At 41.2% G+C, this 17,557-nt stretch overlaps 1 protein-coding gene across 2 annotated transcripts in view; it reads left to right on the forward strand.

The window, feature by feature from the left end:
* Positions 1 to 3,028: 3,028 nt before the first annotated feature.
* Positions 3,029 to 17,557, forward strand: part of arfgef1 (ADP-ribosylation factor guanine nucleotide-exchange factor 1 (brefeldin A-inhibited)) — a 69,233-nt gene continuing 54,704 nt past the window's right edge. The window contains exon 1 of one of the 2 annotated variants that reach the window (XM_050056208.1): positions 3,029 to 3,372. In XM_050056208.1, coding sequence (XP_049912165.1) covers positions 3,249 to 3,372 — 124 coding nt within the window. In that variant the 5' untranslated portion in view covers positions 3,029 to 3,248. The remainder of the gene's footprint in view (positions 3,373 to 17,557) is intronic. The other variant, XM_050056209.1, reaches the window with a different exon arrangement.

Here is a 17,557-nt window from a genome sequence, read left to right on the forward strand (position 1 = left end):
CAGGTCAGTGAGTTTATAGCTTCAGGCACAACACTTTAAATCAAACTCTCTCTTCCAAACGCCCTCCTCTTTCTCTTTCCCACTCTTCATATCCAGTCTCTGATTCTGCAGCTCTGCTCTTATTTATGGATTCAGAAATGGTGGAACTGACACGCAAGACATCCCAAAGTGAAAGTGAACTCTGCCACCCACAACTGCCAAATCTGTGTTGTCAAATTGCCAGATTTTCTGGATGTACTTGCTGTCGGACTTTGCTAAATGTTGCTCTACTCTGTAAAAGGCTTTAGCAATACTAAACATGCAGGTACACACAGTTATAGATGAGGTGAAGCAAAGTGATGGCAGGATTAAATAAAAAGCTGTTGTGAAATTTACAACATAATGACCACGGACAGCAACAAAATCTGAGCTATTTATATTTTAAGATTATGTTTAATGTCTATGTTTAAGGTTTTTCTTTTCATCCTTGAGCAAGGGTGTAGATTTTTTTTTACGTATTGATGAGGGGGCACATGAAACAGGAGAGTTTGGGGGTCCTTTGGTACAAAATTTTTAGCATCTAACGTAATTTCCTGCACTCTGGTGATTTTTTAATGTACCAATTTGTGCCTTTTCTGCATGTAAACATATTTACTTCTCTCAAAACAAAAGTCCTTGGCTTCTGTGTTTTTATTGGGGGGGGGACAAGTGCACAAGTTCTAAATATTGAGGGGGAAGTGTTGCCCCCGAAATTTATGCCTACGTCCATGGGAAGGGGTGACATAAATTAAAAAAAGAAAAAATCTAACTCTTTCAAATAGAAAAAAAAAAAAAAACTTTTAATAAATATGGGTGATCAGGAGATGTTGGAGTGTAAAATCTTTTTTTTCAATTATGATGATCAGAGGATCAAAAAAAGACTTCTTTTTCTTGTAAATGTCAAACTTTTCATTATATTTGAATATACCTGTAATCATTGGTGTAAGGTAGTTACAATGGGCCCCAGTTCATGTTATCATGCACATATCGTCTTGTTACATGTTCAGAGACTTGACAATGACTAACATCAACATATATATTACTTGCCAATCACTGTTGCATATCTATATAGAACAAAAAATACCAACAAAAATAAGAAATTATTGATTTAACAATTTTAATATTTGCTAATACTTACTTATAGTTAGAGAATATTTGATTATTAGAATAGATGATTTACAGTTATAGAATAAGCATATATTTTGGTATAGATGCTATTGACTTCTTTACAAAAAAAATAATAAGCATGAAGGAGATGGGTTTGTCTTTTTCGAAGACATATATAGCAAATGGCACTATTTTAAATTTAATGACAGTTCTTCTGTCACCACAGGCATACTTTCAAGGTGGCAATCACTCATAAGGGCCCATTCTCCACTCAACACATTGTTAGAAGGCCCACTCTCTCTATGGGTCTCCCACATTATGGGCCCCAATGCAACAACACTGCCTGCACTGTCTAGATTTACACCCCTGCCTGTAATATGTCTGTTAAAATACCAAACATTTTCTTGTTTCCCTGTTTACCAGATTTTTACACAAATTGTTAAAAGAAAATACAGGCTGGGGCTTGGTTTGGGGGTCCCCCTCTGGACATTTTGAGCATCAAACACTTAATTTTTTGCCTTGTGAATTTTTCTGCACCAGTTTGTACCTTTTCTGCATCAATTTATCTTCGTTAATTTTGTCAAAATAAAAGTCCTCTAGTACTTTACTGTTGTTACTGGAAGTGGCATATTCACATGTTCTAAATCTGGGGTGGCAAATGTACAACCCCTGGGCCAGAATCAGCCCACCAAAGGGCCCAATCCAGCCCACTAGATGACTAGACTAAGTCAAGTTAAACAATGCTGACTTGTAAAATTCTGCTTCAGAAGCTTTTCCACCGCAACCAGAATACAGTTCTCTGATATAACAATGAATACTAAATATTTCCATATTTAAAGATATTGAACATTGTGCAAAATATCCTCCTGAGACCCAGACTTTTATTTGGTGTGCATTTTTAATTTCTCCAAGCTATTTGGGATCAGTAGGACCCGATAAGTATAAAAACCTAAACACTGTCAACAATTATTAAGTTCCAATGTCTTCAAACAAGTACTTCCTAATTAACAGTGTCTTAGCTTGTTACTGTTGGTAAACTTGGTCAAATGTGTTACCATATCAAACTACAAACATTATTAATCATAAATAAACAAGTTTCAACCATAAAATGTTGGCCTGGTTCAAAGCTTTGGACCTTGTCCACTTTTGTGTCAGGATCAGAAGCAGACTGACTTGACAGAGATGGCCCGCCATCTTGTTTTTACACGGATTAGTGTATTGTGCTCTTACTACCACTAGATGGCACAACAAAGTGTCCACGAACGAGGACAACAGGTCTAAGTTAAGCAGAATGAAGTGTAAAGTCAAGTAAACCCAAAATGTGATGTCCTCATATGAGGACACAGGGTCACAGGAGGATATTGTCAACCAGCAACTTCAGTTCAAAAGAATATGTATCAGGAAATGAATGGACAAATGCCCATGACATGATAGTTTTTTAAAGACATCCCAGGCTGTTCATCTGTTTTGTAAAAAAAAAAAAAATGAAGGTCTACAGAATGTATGTAATTCTTTACACACAAAAAAAGATAACATATTGAAGCTGATGTCACTTACAGGTTATTGTGCGATGGTTTTATTGGTCGAGCCCATCTGAAATCAAAATGAGTTTGACACCCGTTCTAAATATTGATTGGGAGGTGACCCCTGTCCCCACACAAAAGTCTCACACATAAGTATAATGTGTAATGTGCATATATTGTAAGTTGTAAATGTTTTATTCAGCAAAAAATCCTGCACACATTGAAGCCATCATACTTTAATTCATAACATGCATATATTAATGCGAGTTCTTTCACATGTGACTTTAATCAGCCCATATAGGCTTATACGCCAGGCTTAGCTGTAAGACTACACTCATGACATCTCCCCTCTCTGTCTCTCTCCCTGCTGCCTCACTGCGGCCGTTCTCAAACGTACGTGACGTCGTTTCCTCTCTCCAACATGGCGCAGGAGGCAGATCGTTAATGGAAATCTGAGGGATTTACCCCACCTTCTGTGTTTATTTATGTTTGTCTGTTAGGGGCTCTGCGGCTGACATTTGTAAAGGAATACATCTCTATTCGAGGCGGCTGCAGCCCCCCTTGGGACCAGGCACACCTCGCCCCAAATTCCGGTGCGACATGTTTGAGGGCAAAAAGACGAAAAACATGTTCCTTACACGAGCTTTGGAAAAGATCCTGGCCGACAAGGAGGTGAAAAAGGCTCACCATTCACAACTGCGCAAAGCCTGCGAGGTGGCACTTGGTAAGTTGTGTTGTTTTAGCTCCACATTTCTCTTGTCTTGGACTCATTGATTTAGACACGTCATGCAGCCTTTCACTTATTAACCGGTTATCCTGCAACGATGTCGCAGTGTTTGGCAACACAGCGGATTTTCCATTCATTATCTACTGGTTGCTATTACTGTCTTATTGTTTAGCGTTATAATTCAGCAAAACCTGCGTATTTAATTGACGTGGCACAGGCTCCGTGGAAATGATTCCGTATAAAACACGGAAATGGTGCAGGAGGGGTGGGTGTTTGCAACACTGGAGCGATGCTGCGAAACTAGTAGCGATGTGGGAACAGGCCGAGGACTGGGCAGAAAACAAAGTTGCTAACGGCTGTATCCTCCTTCAATATCAAGCCAACCAACAATTACACCTTACACATTCGTCAAGTGTGAACTATATTCATCTAAACGGCTTAATTTGGTGTGTTTAACCCCGTAAAGGTGGGATGTTTGTGTCTCTTCCTGGTACACAAGAAACGAAGCCGTGCCCGCTGAGTACAGAGAGTATTTCAGTCATATTTGTGCATTATTATATATTTTATTAATCACCCAGTGTGATTATTGAACACTCTGGGCTCTCCTTTTAATTAATATGTTGTTAAACTACACGAGAAGTCGGGACAGTGAAGGTGTCAGCTGTCAGTAGCACATCTATGCTAGAACAATGTCAAAATGCCGGAAATAATAAGATATGATTTCCGGTCAGATATAAAAAAAAATAAAATAAAATAAAAATCAGAATACACTTAACAAGATCAAAATACCAATAAATAAAACTACTAAGGTGAAAAGTATACGTTGAAGAAGTAATTAATACGAAACAACAGTTTTTTATCTTTGTATAGCGTGTTTTAGACAACGCCAACTGTTGTCACAATGACTGCGCTTTTATTTTGAAGTCAACCTCACTTTACATCCGGTTTTAATTTAACTGCATGCGGCAACTTCATTAAACTATTTGTTAGCAGGTGTATTTTCCGGAACACGTCCTTGGGGTGACTATTAATAATAGATAAACATGTTTAAGTCGATTTAAATAAAATAAAAAAGTACGAAACACCAGAGTAGTTAATAATACACCTTTTTATAACACCATAACCAGTTTTAACATGCCAGACTCTTTTTTTAATCTGCTCTGAGTTGGAACAAGCCAGGTTTTGTCCTGCAAAAGGAGTAATCTGACACTATGGAGAAACAATGGGTCCATGTTGTGCAGCAGCCAATCATCCTACCTGTCCTGACAGTTGCTGCCTTTATCTACTCACTCAGCTGTGGTAGGGTTTCGAAATGGCCTTGAAGGCTAAATACACTGATCTTGTTTGCCTAGGCTTGCTCTAATGTTTAGTAAAACCAACCCACCTACACACAATTATATATTCCTTCCCCCACTCAATTGTGTGTGGAGAAACAGAAAAAACTGTGTGCAAGAGGCTGGTCTTTATAAGAAGAGTTGGGCTTTCTCTAGCATGGGTTTAAAGGGAAAATACACCCTGAAATGCTCCAGTGATCAGTGGAGAGTCGGCATTGTCTCTTTACTGAGGAATCAGAGCATAAAGACACGAATCAGGTGACACTCTCTGTCTGTTTAAGTGGATTAGTCATCCTATGGGTTTTATTGAATGTAGGCCGTCCAACTGTGAGTCAGAAAACAAAAAACGGTATAAAAAAACATCATGGCTGCTGACTGCCATATAGCATCCAGGTAGTTATTCTCTGTTTATGGAGCAGCTCCATATTTTTTCAGCAGATGACATCACCACTACAGTCTGTCTCTACTGATTAATATTCATCAGTTTGCACTGAATCCTATTTAAGGTTGTTCTTTCCCTTTAAAAAGCAGTGTTAGTCACGCGGTTAGTGGTTGTAGGTCTCCTCGGGTTAGAAAATGAAAGAACAATACTCAGATACAACTCTAACCACTGTGAAAATGAGATAGTATAAAATCTCATCGCAATTAACCGTCTATGCTAATTTTAACTCAGCCATACACTACAAATCTACGGCATGAGAATCTCTGTAATGAGCGCAGCAGTCGTACAGTAGTATTGCATATCAAGAACGACTGGGTGACCCAGTATACTGAGTGACTTACATAATCCCCTCCAGCTCTTGGGGCTGTGAGACATCTCAGAGAGAGTGCCTGTGCCAGAGTCTCCTCTTTGCTGTCACTGAAAGTTCTCCGCTTATCCACTGTGCAAACTAGGTATTGTTTGAGTTTTTTCTTGTATTATACGCAAGATGGTATTTTTATCTAGCTTTTCATTTCTGCTCGATCTTTACACTCATATTGCTCATCACTGCTCGGTTTAATGCATAGGCATGAGGGAAAAGGCTACCTTTGCCAGATTGTACACCCTCCTCGCTCCCAAAACTGACCTTTCTCTTGGATTATCAAAATGTCGCTCAGCAGTTTCCCAAAAAGATCTCAATTTCTCACACGCTCCAAACCGTAGCAGCGTAGGGTCCTATTATCTTTCTATTGCACCGTCGGCTTCTTTGAGAGGAGCTGTCTGATACCAGTGAATAGACAGAGGGTGAAACCGACAGTTAACTCAAAAATATCAAAGGCCCTCGGGCTGTATCTGCCTATCACCTCTCAGAAGCTCACATAGAGGCTTTGCTTCATTGTTGCCATGCATTGCAAGCGTCACATGATGCTGCCTTTGTGGATGGTCTCATTGTTTTTAAACCCAACCTGTCCTCTCCGACTTGAGAAGTTCGCACAGCTTCACTTCTGCTGCTACAAAACAATCACACTGTGAATGTAACAAGCTAAATCAGGGGACTCGGTACAAGCTACCACGCCAGGAGGAGTGAGAACTTGTATCCAGGATAGTAGTCACTTAAAAGGAGTTGAGTCCTGCTGAGCACATTGCTCATTATCTCTTCCCTTGGGGTGTATGATCCAAGGGTCAGCTGCATAGGTCACAGCAACCTGGGAACAACCTGGAAACCTGCCGCAGATGCATTCTTGATTCCTCCTTTTAGTTTTATTACCTGCAGGTGATTATTCTGTTCAGGCTCTGGAGTCAGCCACTGGAAAGAGAACTACACTATGTCTGAAGCTGCGTTGCATTCTCAATATCTCTTTGTTTTCTTGTCCTTAATCAATGAAGATAAATTATTTCCTCAATACCTGCAGCTGTAGCTTAAATTTATTAGTCAATATGTTGTAGTGTGGACAAAAGTAATATGGTGATGACTAGCATTGCTGATATGTTAGTAAACTACTACTTGTGGCAACTTGGACATCCCATTGGATTCATCTTTGTTGCCACCTGAGGAAATCTATTATTCAGCTGTGTTTTGTTCCTGGTTTGATCCACCAACTCTTGAGAAAAACACCGGCTCTCGTGGCTTTGTAAATGCTCGATTTTCCTCTTTCATTCACTTCACCTCTTTCTCGCCAGGCAGGTAAGGTTTGTCCGGGGTTATTTGCCGAATAAAAGCCTGCCTTTGGTTTGAAATGGGCGTATGTGAGAGCACTGTGTGAATTTTTATGCCCCAATGTTGTGTTTTGTGAGAAACCTTGTCAATTGGCTTGTCTGCTTGCTTGCTCTCGGAGATATTGACAGTTGGAGTGCCTGTGGTTTGTTCCTGGTGGTCTGAGGGGTTTGACATTCATTAAATCTGAATGTTTTTGCAACATGGGGAGGATATGAAAAAGAAATTACAATAAACCAGACGCTAGTAGCTATATTGACACGGTCCACTGACTCTTGGCATGCTATGGTGTTTGTTTCCCTTTAATTTATTCGTTAGTCCCCATCTCCTCCTCTAATGTCATCAACATTATCCTCTTCTTCTTTAAAATGCAATGTTCGTGTTGTAGATGTTAAATGCTCTTTTGTCCCTTAGTCTGTAAACCTATTAAATCAGAGTATGGCGTCTAACTAGCCTCAGTGTACCTGGGCCGAACACTGAATGTAAGGGGAATGATAATTTGTTGCACTGCATCCACTTTTTCTATATGTCTGGTGTGATTTGAAGTGATGGTAGTATAGTTTTCTTACAGCGTTATTTCATATGTGATACAGTTGACATCCTGGGAGGTTAGACAAATTTCAGATCATTTGCGACGATAAAGTGAAATCAAATCAAATCAAACGTTGGTGATGTCATTAGGGGTTTTGTTATCATAGCTTTTCTAGCTCTGGTGTGATACCAGAGCTCCCAGACGTCTAGTTAAATCCATTTAAATAAAGGTTAACAATTCTAAGTAAGATAATATGATATGATTTGTTCCATTACTTTAATTTATAAGATCCAAAGAACAGTTTTCCCTCTGACGATACATGCTTTTCATGTGCAGAGAAGAACTGTTTCCTGCTCATACATGGGTTTTATCTTCTCTCTAAGATTTAGTCCAAACCATGCTGTTTGACAGGTTTTGACTAATGCCATTGTACTTTTGGCAAAACATTTTCCCATCCAAGGTCAAAAGATCCTCGACTAAAATGTGTAAACACACACAAAATCAACAAAAGCTCGCAAGCTGCTCTCTTGCACAAAACTCAAGGCCACCGCCTGCACGGGCCGCCTTTTCTTTAGAGTTGGCAAACCTGGCAGGGGAGCCAATGTGACAAATGCACCTCTGATCATTAAAGATGGTGAACACATGCTCCTCCATGATAAGCTGCGCCATAGTCACCACATGCTCACCCATGATAAGCACCAGGCAATAAATGATCCCGTTTGTTAATTAAGGTTTTCACCACGACTCCCCAAAGAGCCACACAGCCTTCCCAAAACATGAAGTGCGGCAGCTGAGGGCTGCTGTCGGGGCAAGCTTAGGATGTTTGTGCTCCTACTGAATAATAAAAGCTTTGCTGATTTGTGTACCTGACAACCTTTTTACCGGCATCCTTCATATTCCTGACAGAAATTCGTCAACCAAGAAGTTGAAATCAGGCAGTTTCATACTGCTTTCCATGCAGCGAAGGCACACCAGGTAGTCTGCTGATGAAACTGGCAGGCGTTGCCAGGGATGAGAAAGTATAAATGAGGGCAGAGATGACAGCTCGCAACCGCATTTATATTTCACCTTTATTTGTCAGGGTGCTATAAATTGGCACTAAGTGTTTTATTTTAACTGGAATCGGATGTGTATGTATGTGTGCAGTTTGGTTTTCTATTTTAAAGTATAATTCTTAAATAGAGTCAGGTTGATTTCAGGTTTTGACGGTCTGGTTTGTTGTACAAGCTTAAATTATTTTGATTTAACGCAAACCGCAGAGCAGGTATTTGTCATTACGGCATATTCTGGCAAATTTAAAAGCAGCCTTCATCAGCAACCTGTGCCGCCAGCATCAAGGTGCTAAATCCAACTTTTATTAAGTTAGTATTACTATGACAATGAGATAAACACAGTCATATTTACTTACAAACAGACTAATGGAGCCTTTAGTATCTGACAGGCTGTGAGCCGAGCACGGCAACATGAAGGAGATCACATATCAGTTGAGGTGGAAGGGGGAAGAGTGGCACACATATTGTTTGTTTTCTAGAAAGTTCATGTGTTTTTTGGGGTGACTAGATGAGACATGGCAGAGTTAGTCTCTCAGGAAACCTAGAACCTCGCCAGTATGGCAACATTTTGGATTTGAATCTGACGAAAGAGGTGTCCGACCAGGCCCTGAGCGACACAGCGTACCATTTTGAACAGAACTTTAATCGTACCACCATGGACAACAAATGGCTGATTCATTAAAAATTGGAATAAGGAATTATCTGTGCGATGCCTTCTTATTTAAGCACAAAAACCTGATTGCCAGGCAACTAAAAGTTTCTGGTAAATGACCATTGGTAATTGTCATTTCCTTTAAATATCGTAATTTAGAATGTTTATCTGTTTAAAAAGTACAAATGTAAGAAGATAGCAAGTAGGCTACTGACCGGTCTTTTAAGTAGGTATGTCTCCAGTCTGATCTCGAGCACACAGCTGATATTTACGTGGTTTGTTTACATCACGTAACAGAAATGCGTATTTAATGGATTCAGTGTGGACAGAGAGGTCCGATGGTCAGACGCTCGTTTGCTGTTGGGACTCACTGTCATCAACTCAAGTGCGACACCTAGTGGTAAAATTAGGTATACCGGTCAGGTCAGGCTCTAAATATCAAACCGGTTTGAAAATGTTTGCATTGACCCAACCCTATTCCTAAAAGTACTAAAGACATAGACATCCTCTTCCACAGTGGACTACAAACAACAAATAGAGACCAGACTCTAAACCCTGTTAGAGAAAGACATGCTGTAAAGGCTGTGTCTCGTCTTCTAGCCTGTTGTCGGGCCGCAGCTAATGATTATTTGCTCTATTTATCATTCCATTGATTATTCAAATTTGTAGAAATCGTGATAAGAGCCCATTTCAAGTTCTCAGTCCACAGGGCAAGATCCAAGGTACTAACTGGATTTTCAGTGTGCTGTATGTGTTAAAAAGTCTGTTCCAATCACAGTTGTGTCCACTGCTACATTGCCCTGATGGAAATTAGAGACATGAGAAAGGGTGAGGCCCCGTGCCTGGTTTCTGTCTCGTTTCTCCCCTCCAGACTAAGTGCAGACACTTAAGCTGCTTGTAACCCCAAAGGTTGACTGGTATTCAGTTAATGAGCAGTGGAGTAGTCAACATGGCAGGGCCAGCGCTCGTTCTGAAAGCATAAATAATCCTTTTATCTATACAGACGAGACGGTTTAGAATTTAGAAGGAAGAGTCTGTTTTTTTTTCCTCCCCGTCCTCTTTTTTATTTATTTTCTTACACTGATACCGCCATACATAATACATTATTTCTCTCGACTGATGTCCCGGGACAGGTGATAAATTAATTATACCGCAAACAGATGAGACGAATGAAGAGAAAACCCTCCCCTTTCGCTCTTCCTCCCAGTTTCTGTTTCATCTTGTGCTGCTTGTATTTATCAGTATTATCTATCTTGTATTGATCTATCATCTGTATTCATCCAAGGAAGGTTGGTACCAAGCGAATAATACATCACCATTACCAAGGGAGATGGAGGGAGGAAGAGGCAGTTTAAAAGAAGGTGTGAGTAAGGAGGCAGTGTTACACAGACGAAATTGTGAGCTTATACTTGAACTGAAATCAAAATCCATTTTTTCTGCTAAATCAGTGGACACATATTATTGCTGTTGGGTGACTTTTGTACTTACTTGGTCAAATTTGTCAATGGTCATCTCCAGTGGGTGTGAATGTGAGCCTCCCCTGCCTTACTTTGCGATGCTGTTCATCACTTCATGTCCTAATTCTAATAACTTGGTAATATAGGGTGCACTGCAGTTACAGAACTACACCTTAGAGTGAGATTTGACAGTCTGGTCATTTGTTATCTCATTGACAACAGGAGAGTGCTCCTGACAACTCAGCTGGTGTTAACATGTAATATCCAGTAGACATGTTAGCAAAGGCGGCTAACTAGTTTCCACTTTCCAGAATACAAACAGCATTATGGGTTCTCCGAACAAATGTTGAATGTTCAGTGCTCGACAGTGTGAGCGTTTCACTCGCATTTGCGACTAAAAATAGGTGTGCGAACTGTAAAAAATATTTAGGGGCACATGTGCGCATAAAAAAATCAGCCGAAGCAGCCTATATTTTTGTCAGTAAAAAAATTTGATAATCTAACCGCAAATATTGGAGGAACTCCAGCCGCCTTCCCTCTTCCCTCTTCCCCATGTGACACGGTTATGGGCGGTTTTCCAAGTCACTGTCGGCACAATGAATATAAGTACCACTGTTGGCAGGGTGAATTGCAACACTTTTTCAAAACTTGATGATTTTACCTTTCTGTACATTTTGTATACAAATTCATTAAATAATTTTGCTTGTAAATGTCTATTTGCATCACGTTTATTACGGAAAACACATTATTTGATCAATTTACATTGTGCCCCTAAAGTTCTTTGTGTGCTCCTTACTTTTTCAACTCAGGAGCACATGTGCTCCTTGGGAAAAAAGTTAGCGTCAAGCCCTGCTGTTGTAAAGGGGCATGTTTGAATCACTAAACTGTACATATCATCGGATATAACATGGGCTTGGGAATCTACAGACAACTCACTCATGCTACTTAGAGAACCGTTATGAAAGTACCATTAACCTTAAGTTTTTTCCCTTCCACAAGCCCACATACACAGCTTTAATGTCCTTTAGGCAGTAGCACTCTATGGAAGTTGACAGAACGCCTCCTAGCAATGTCAGCTCAGTTACCTCTATTAACGGGACTCCCTGAAAACGGGGCATTTCACCTGGATGGGCTTGGTTTTGCAAGACGCAGCAGTGCACTCACTCTCAGCCCATGCTCTGAGTGCACAGTTATGTGATAACCTGTATGTACCTTTTGTAAGAATGCAAAACAAGGGGTGTCCAGTAGCTCACCTGGTAGAGCAGGTGCCCCATGTATAAAGGCTATGTCCTTGCTGCAGCATCCGTAGGTCCAACTTCGTCTCCTCTCTCGCCCCCCTTCACTCTCAACCTGTCTTATCTAATAAAGGCAATAAAACCCATAAAAATAATCATGAAAAAAAGAATGCTAAACAAAAATCTGAATTATTTTGCTTTGATTAAAATGCAGTGGTGGACTGAGTGTCTAATTATGGGCTAGTTTTATTTCTAAAGCTCGGTAAATTAGGCAAACTGAATAATTCACGCATTCTATATGAGATTGGTTTATTCAATGCATGTTAAATATAAAAGCATACAGGGTATACTATTCATGTTTTCCTATTATTTGTATATGAATACACAAAATGCCCTTTCTCATCCAACCTGCCCTCTTTTAGGTCCCAGCATGCTAAGCAGCAAGCTTTGATGGAAATTTCACCAAGGTGCTCTATAGGATTGGTCTATTCATTTTTTCCTGTAATTTGATTATGTATACAAATTATAGGAAAACATGAATATACAAAATGGTCAAGCATTAATGCACATGGAAACTGATAGTCTGCCTTGCAAGACTGTTGGGGCATCTATTGATGCAAGATACTACATTGACATCAGAATACAGGCCCACCCTATCTGAGCAGATTTCTGTTGTTGGGCATGGTTTAGTCCATCTAAATGGCAATATTTTTAAGCTTTACTTAGTTGTTCGTGTTTTCCAGTCTAACTTTATGATGGTTAAAGTGAGAATTCATCAGCAGCGAGGTAAAATTCATTTGGAAATCTGCAGCTGAGACAGCAGTACATCGAGCAAAAATCTAAGTGTTTTCATATCTATGTAAATAAATGATCACAAACAATTAAAAAAGCATCTATGTCTGAGGTTACAGTTAGGCGAGAGGTTTCCTTTAGGTTTAATCCTGGGGTTAAAGCAAAGATTAGATTAATAAACAACTTTTTAGGTTTCAGTTTTGCTCGCTTATCCAAAAAGTGAAGAGACGACCCAATGCAAGTCAACGACAGCGTGTATCAGGCACCCAACACTTAAAAAGTTTTTTCTTTCTCAGATATGTCCAGAAACGATTACATCCTCTTTAGAATATGTAACAGTATGGGCAATACCTGCAGTAGTTGTCTTACATATAGAGCACCTTGGTGAAATTTCCATCAAAGCTCGCTGCTAAGCATGCTGGGACCTAAAGGAGGGCAGGTTGGATGAGAAAGGGCACCTCGGCTGGATGAGCTGAGGAGGATGCAGTTCACAGTGCACATATTTATCTTCCATTGAGCGGCTATTATCTCCAGCTTGTGCAGCACAGTCCTGCACAATAATAATAACCCCATTTCAGAGGACAGAAAGTGCAATTCATAGCGTTGGAGCAGAAAAGTGCCAAATCATGTATCAGCAGCGGCGTTATTAAAGATTAATTCATTTCAACAACAAAGCCAACAGCTGAGTAATCAAGGCCGTGTGGAGGCCGAGTTTTTTTTGTGTGTGACTTTTTGGCTAAAAAAACGAGAGCCCTGATTCAGCCATGGGAGTGAGACTAGTGATTAGACACAGGCTTATGCAAGTGTGGGTGAGGGGGTGGGGTTGGACACACGCACACAGACGTAATGCACACATACAGGCGTGCACGCACACACGATTAGGTAGCCCAGACAACCTCTGACAGTGTTTGCTTCTTCCCCTCCAAATGTAATTACTGCTGTGCAACCTTTCCTTTCAGCCTGGACAATAGAAATGTCAGGGGTCTGATTTTTCTCAGGCTCTCCGTGGGGGTCGCAGCTGCCCCGTGTTTATCTGTGTTTGGTAGGAGGTGGATAAACACCTACACATAGATTCATCCGCTGATTAGCCTGTCTTAGTGGCACATAGCTACACTGTGGTCTTTATTATCATGCCAGTGGACGTTGTCTTATTACAAACTGTTCTCAAAATGCCGTTGCTTGATTAATAAATACTCCAGAGATGTAATAATGTTCACAGCCTGGATAATGGGGTCAGTGTTGGACACTCAGTGGAGATAAAACTTTACTTTTAACATCTTGCACCATCATACAGCCACAGTTTATGTCCATCTGAGTCCTGAGGGGCCTTTTCTTGTCTCTGCAGCTTATTTTTCTTATCCTGTCCAGCCACACTCACACCTTCTTTCCTCTTTACCTGCTTGAACATACTGCACAGTCAGTGGTCCATATCTGGAGTCACACAGTAACCATGACCACCGTGTTTTACTGAGGTGAAAGCATTCGGGCACTGAATTGAATTTTAGCTGATAGCTGCATACGGAGTGGTTAGAGCCAACCACGGGATTCATGCCAGATGCAGATGGGCTCTAAGCTCTTTGAAATGGAAATGGTACTGCGGGATGCAGGGATGCCCTTTCTCAGTCCCCAGCTCCTTGCTCAGGTGATGGAAACTGAGTCAGGGAATGACCTCTAACCTCTCCTCTGTATCTGCGTGCGTGTAAAGACTGTTGGAAGCCCATTAAGAAGGAGCCTGTGTTATCATATTGCAGATTCTTTACCCACCCAAAGGGCAGGGAGTGATTAGGATGCAATGAAACCCTTTCCAGTTTCTTTCTTTCTTTTATCCTTTCTGGCGTACAGGATTTTATTGTGAAAAGCCACACGCAGCACAAACCAAAACATGTCTCTCCGCAGTGTTAAAATGAGACCTTACATACTGTTCCCCTCTAGTAGCCTCGTAATATGAGCGCACACAAACACACACTCGTGCAGCTCATGGACACAAACCATGGAGCTGGCGGGAGACAGGTTTATATAGCGAGTTTGTTTTGGAAGCCAGCCTCGTCCTTGTCGCTGCTTTCTCTCCCTTCTTTCTGCTCACTCTGTGTCTGAACCGGCCATCCCCTCCCAGCGAGCTGTTTTCTTGCTGCTGGTCTTGTGACGTACTGCAGAGCGTCTCCGGAGAGCTGTCTGTTTATCTCCGTCCCTCCCGCCAGGGGAGCAGCCGTGTGCAGGCTCCGCCGTGTCTTAATTGATGAAATGTTAGAGCTCACATGGGATTTTTGGTGTGTGTGCATGTGTGAGTGTGTGTACTGTATCTGTGCATGTTTGATTGTGATTCTCTGTGTGAACATCTTGCTGGCAGAATGTATACTTATTGAATTAGTGTTGATCCAACAGCTTTAGTCAGCAAGAATATTTACCCAGGTGTGTGCAGACACCTCGGCCTGTCATTGGCTCTACCTGCTTTACGCACTGTTGAAGTCTACTCAGAAAACATTCATATGAGACTAGGAGGGAGTCCAGTAAGTGGGTAGGGGTACTGTGTCAAACAGCTCTTTGTTAGGCTTTAGTAAGAGATATCTCCTTTTGTTTTCCCGTGTTTTTATTTTTAAGTTTAAGGAGTGACCAAGGTGTTTTGAAGTAGGCAAATATCTGCAGCATTACTTTGTTTGCTGTAAACAGTCGCACCTTAGATACACTATCTCTTTTTGTACACCTTTAAAAACCAATGATGTATTCCTGACACACAGCTTTGCAAGAGAACTGCAGGGCTGCATGAACAAGCAGCCGGGTGTTTTGAATAAAGTGTCCACATTGACAGCATGCACCAGCGAGCAGAGCCCCCTCGGGTTGAAATAATGGTCGCTTTGCCTCTATTTACACATCATTTTGCAGATGTACTGCACCTTGGATGAGCTGCTGCTGGTTGCAGACAACATTTGGACTTCTGTGTTTGTTTATGCTCGGGACAAAAATGCAAATCCTGTCCAAACAAAAAGAAAAAAAAAGTTTTTCAATAGACTCACACTGACACTTCACTCTCCTCGGGTGTTCTATATATGACCCTTCACAAACTCTATAGGAAAGCTGTGATGTAGGCTCCATTTTGTAATGGCAGTCAAGCTATCAAGCATAACAAAATTTGACTGGTTTACAAATATAATGTAGCCCTACTTTAGGCTATGGCAGCAATGTGCAGCTGTGTTATGGACCTGTGTTTAATATGATAAGGGATGAATGGTCGCTACTCACAGTGAAGAAGTAATGAAGCATTGGTATAAGAAACCAATGTCCTGTGTCCGTGCCTCGACAGGTCAGAGCCAAGTCCGGTCCAAGGAGCACCCACCGTGGATCGGAGGTACCCCTGGGGTACCAGCATGTCCCTCAAATGTTCAATCAGGTTGGGATCTGGGGTATTTGGAGGCCAGGTTGACCCATGGTCCCGTTCCTCGGGTCATTCCTGAGCAGTTTTTGTGATGTGGCATGGTGCCTTTGTCTGCAACAATATATGCCAGGATCCAAGGTATAAATACAAAACACAAAAGTCTGTCCATGGATGACTGACTGATGACGTGAGTGTTGGTATTTCCCCATTGGCCATTACTCTTTTGAAATGAATAGGCACTGACACGTAGACAGAGCTGAGGACACCAGTGTGGCATGGTAGCATGGTGGAATTAGCAAGCTAATACCTAACTAGCCAGCTGCTACATGGGTAAAATGTCACAACTTAATGCTTCATCAACACACTGTTGTTGTCACATTGTACTGAAGCACATTGCTATCATAAAATTAGTGAGAACTTTGTTTGGCTTATTTTCTGTAACAACTGTAACGGCAGTGCAAAAGCATGGCAGAATTAGCAAGCTAGCCAGTATAGTGAACTAGCCGGCTGCAGTTGAAATAGCAGGAGAGGATGACCTCATCAATTTGTTTGAGGAACAACTGTGTCTGACACAAGCCCTTGTTTAAATGTAAATACATGTTACAGTGTCAGAACAGGTTGTGCCGTCGTTATGAGGACAAGGTTGCAATAAGACACTTATTGATGTGAACATTAAGTGTTACAGTGTTGGAATGGGTGCCACAACAATGACAAATGTTCTGTTTGTGGTAATTGGTGCCAAAAGTGTGTTTTACAAACTATCGATGTTTGTGGAACTTGGCCCTGATAGTGTCTGATGGCTATGCAGCCTCCACGAGTCATGCTGGCTGGGACGTACATTACCGACTGGAGCTGAAGAGGAGACGGTTGTGTTAAATCGAGAGAAAAGGAGCTGATCATGGGTTCAGCTTCAGAGAAAGCAGGTCCCTTTTGCTGTGTGACTGAAGTGGTCTTCGTTTAACATATATTTACATGAATCATTGGGCTGAACTGCAACAATGGGACCAGCACTGTAAGAGCAAATGTATGTCCGTGACTGGGTATATGCCACTCACTCCCTGTTTGAAATTAAAAGCCCTCTAGCATTTCCTACACGGCCCAGCCATATACTAGGTTTTGACCTAGTCTTGTTTCTACTTTGGCTACAAGATGAAGTCAGCTTGTGACTTATTCCTTAATGGTCATCTCCTCCTGGCAGGCTATGGCAAATACATTATGTAGCCTACACTGCTACATGTAGCCACATGCTAACATCCGGGAAACATGTGATCTTGGTTGCTTTATTGTTAATTTCTTCCTGATTTTGGATCATTATCCTGCTGGAACATGTCCAGTTATCAGGATTTTGGTTTAGCAGATTTTACTGTCCTGCTATACTCCATTACAGTCATTCACCCGGGTACAACGTCAGCGCAGAGATATGCAAGATTGGTGAAGATACGGAAGACCCAGAAACGCTGAGCAATCAGAGCAGACTTGACTTTTTCGGGAGGGAGGATCAAAAAGAGAGGTGCTAAAATGGGGTGTTTCAGACAGACGGGTGAAAACAGGTGTTCCAACACAGACAGTCTGAGGAAAATAAAGTGTTTCATGACCATTAAAGCTTGTAAACATGTTCAAGTA

The sequence above is a fragment of the Epinephelus moara genome, chromosome 11 (genome assembly GCF_006386435.1).
Source record: "Epinephelus moara isolate mb chromosome 11, YSFRI_EMoa_1.0, whole genome shotgun sequence".
NCBI classification, from domain to species: Eukaryota; Metazoa; Chordata; class Actinopteri; order Perciformes; family Serranidae; genus Epinephelus; species Epinephelus moara.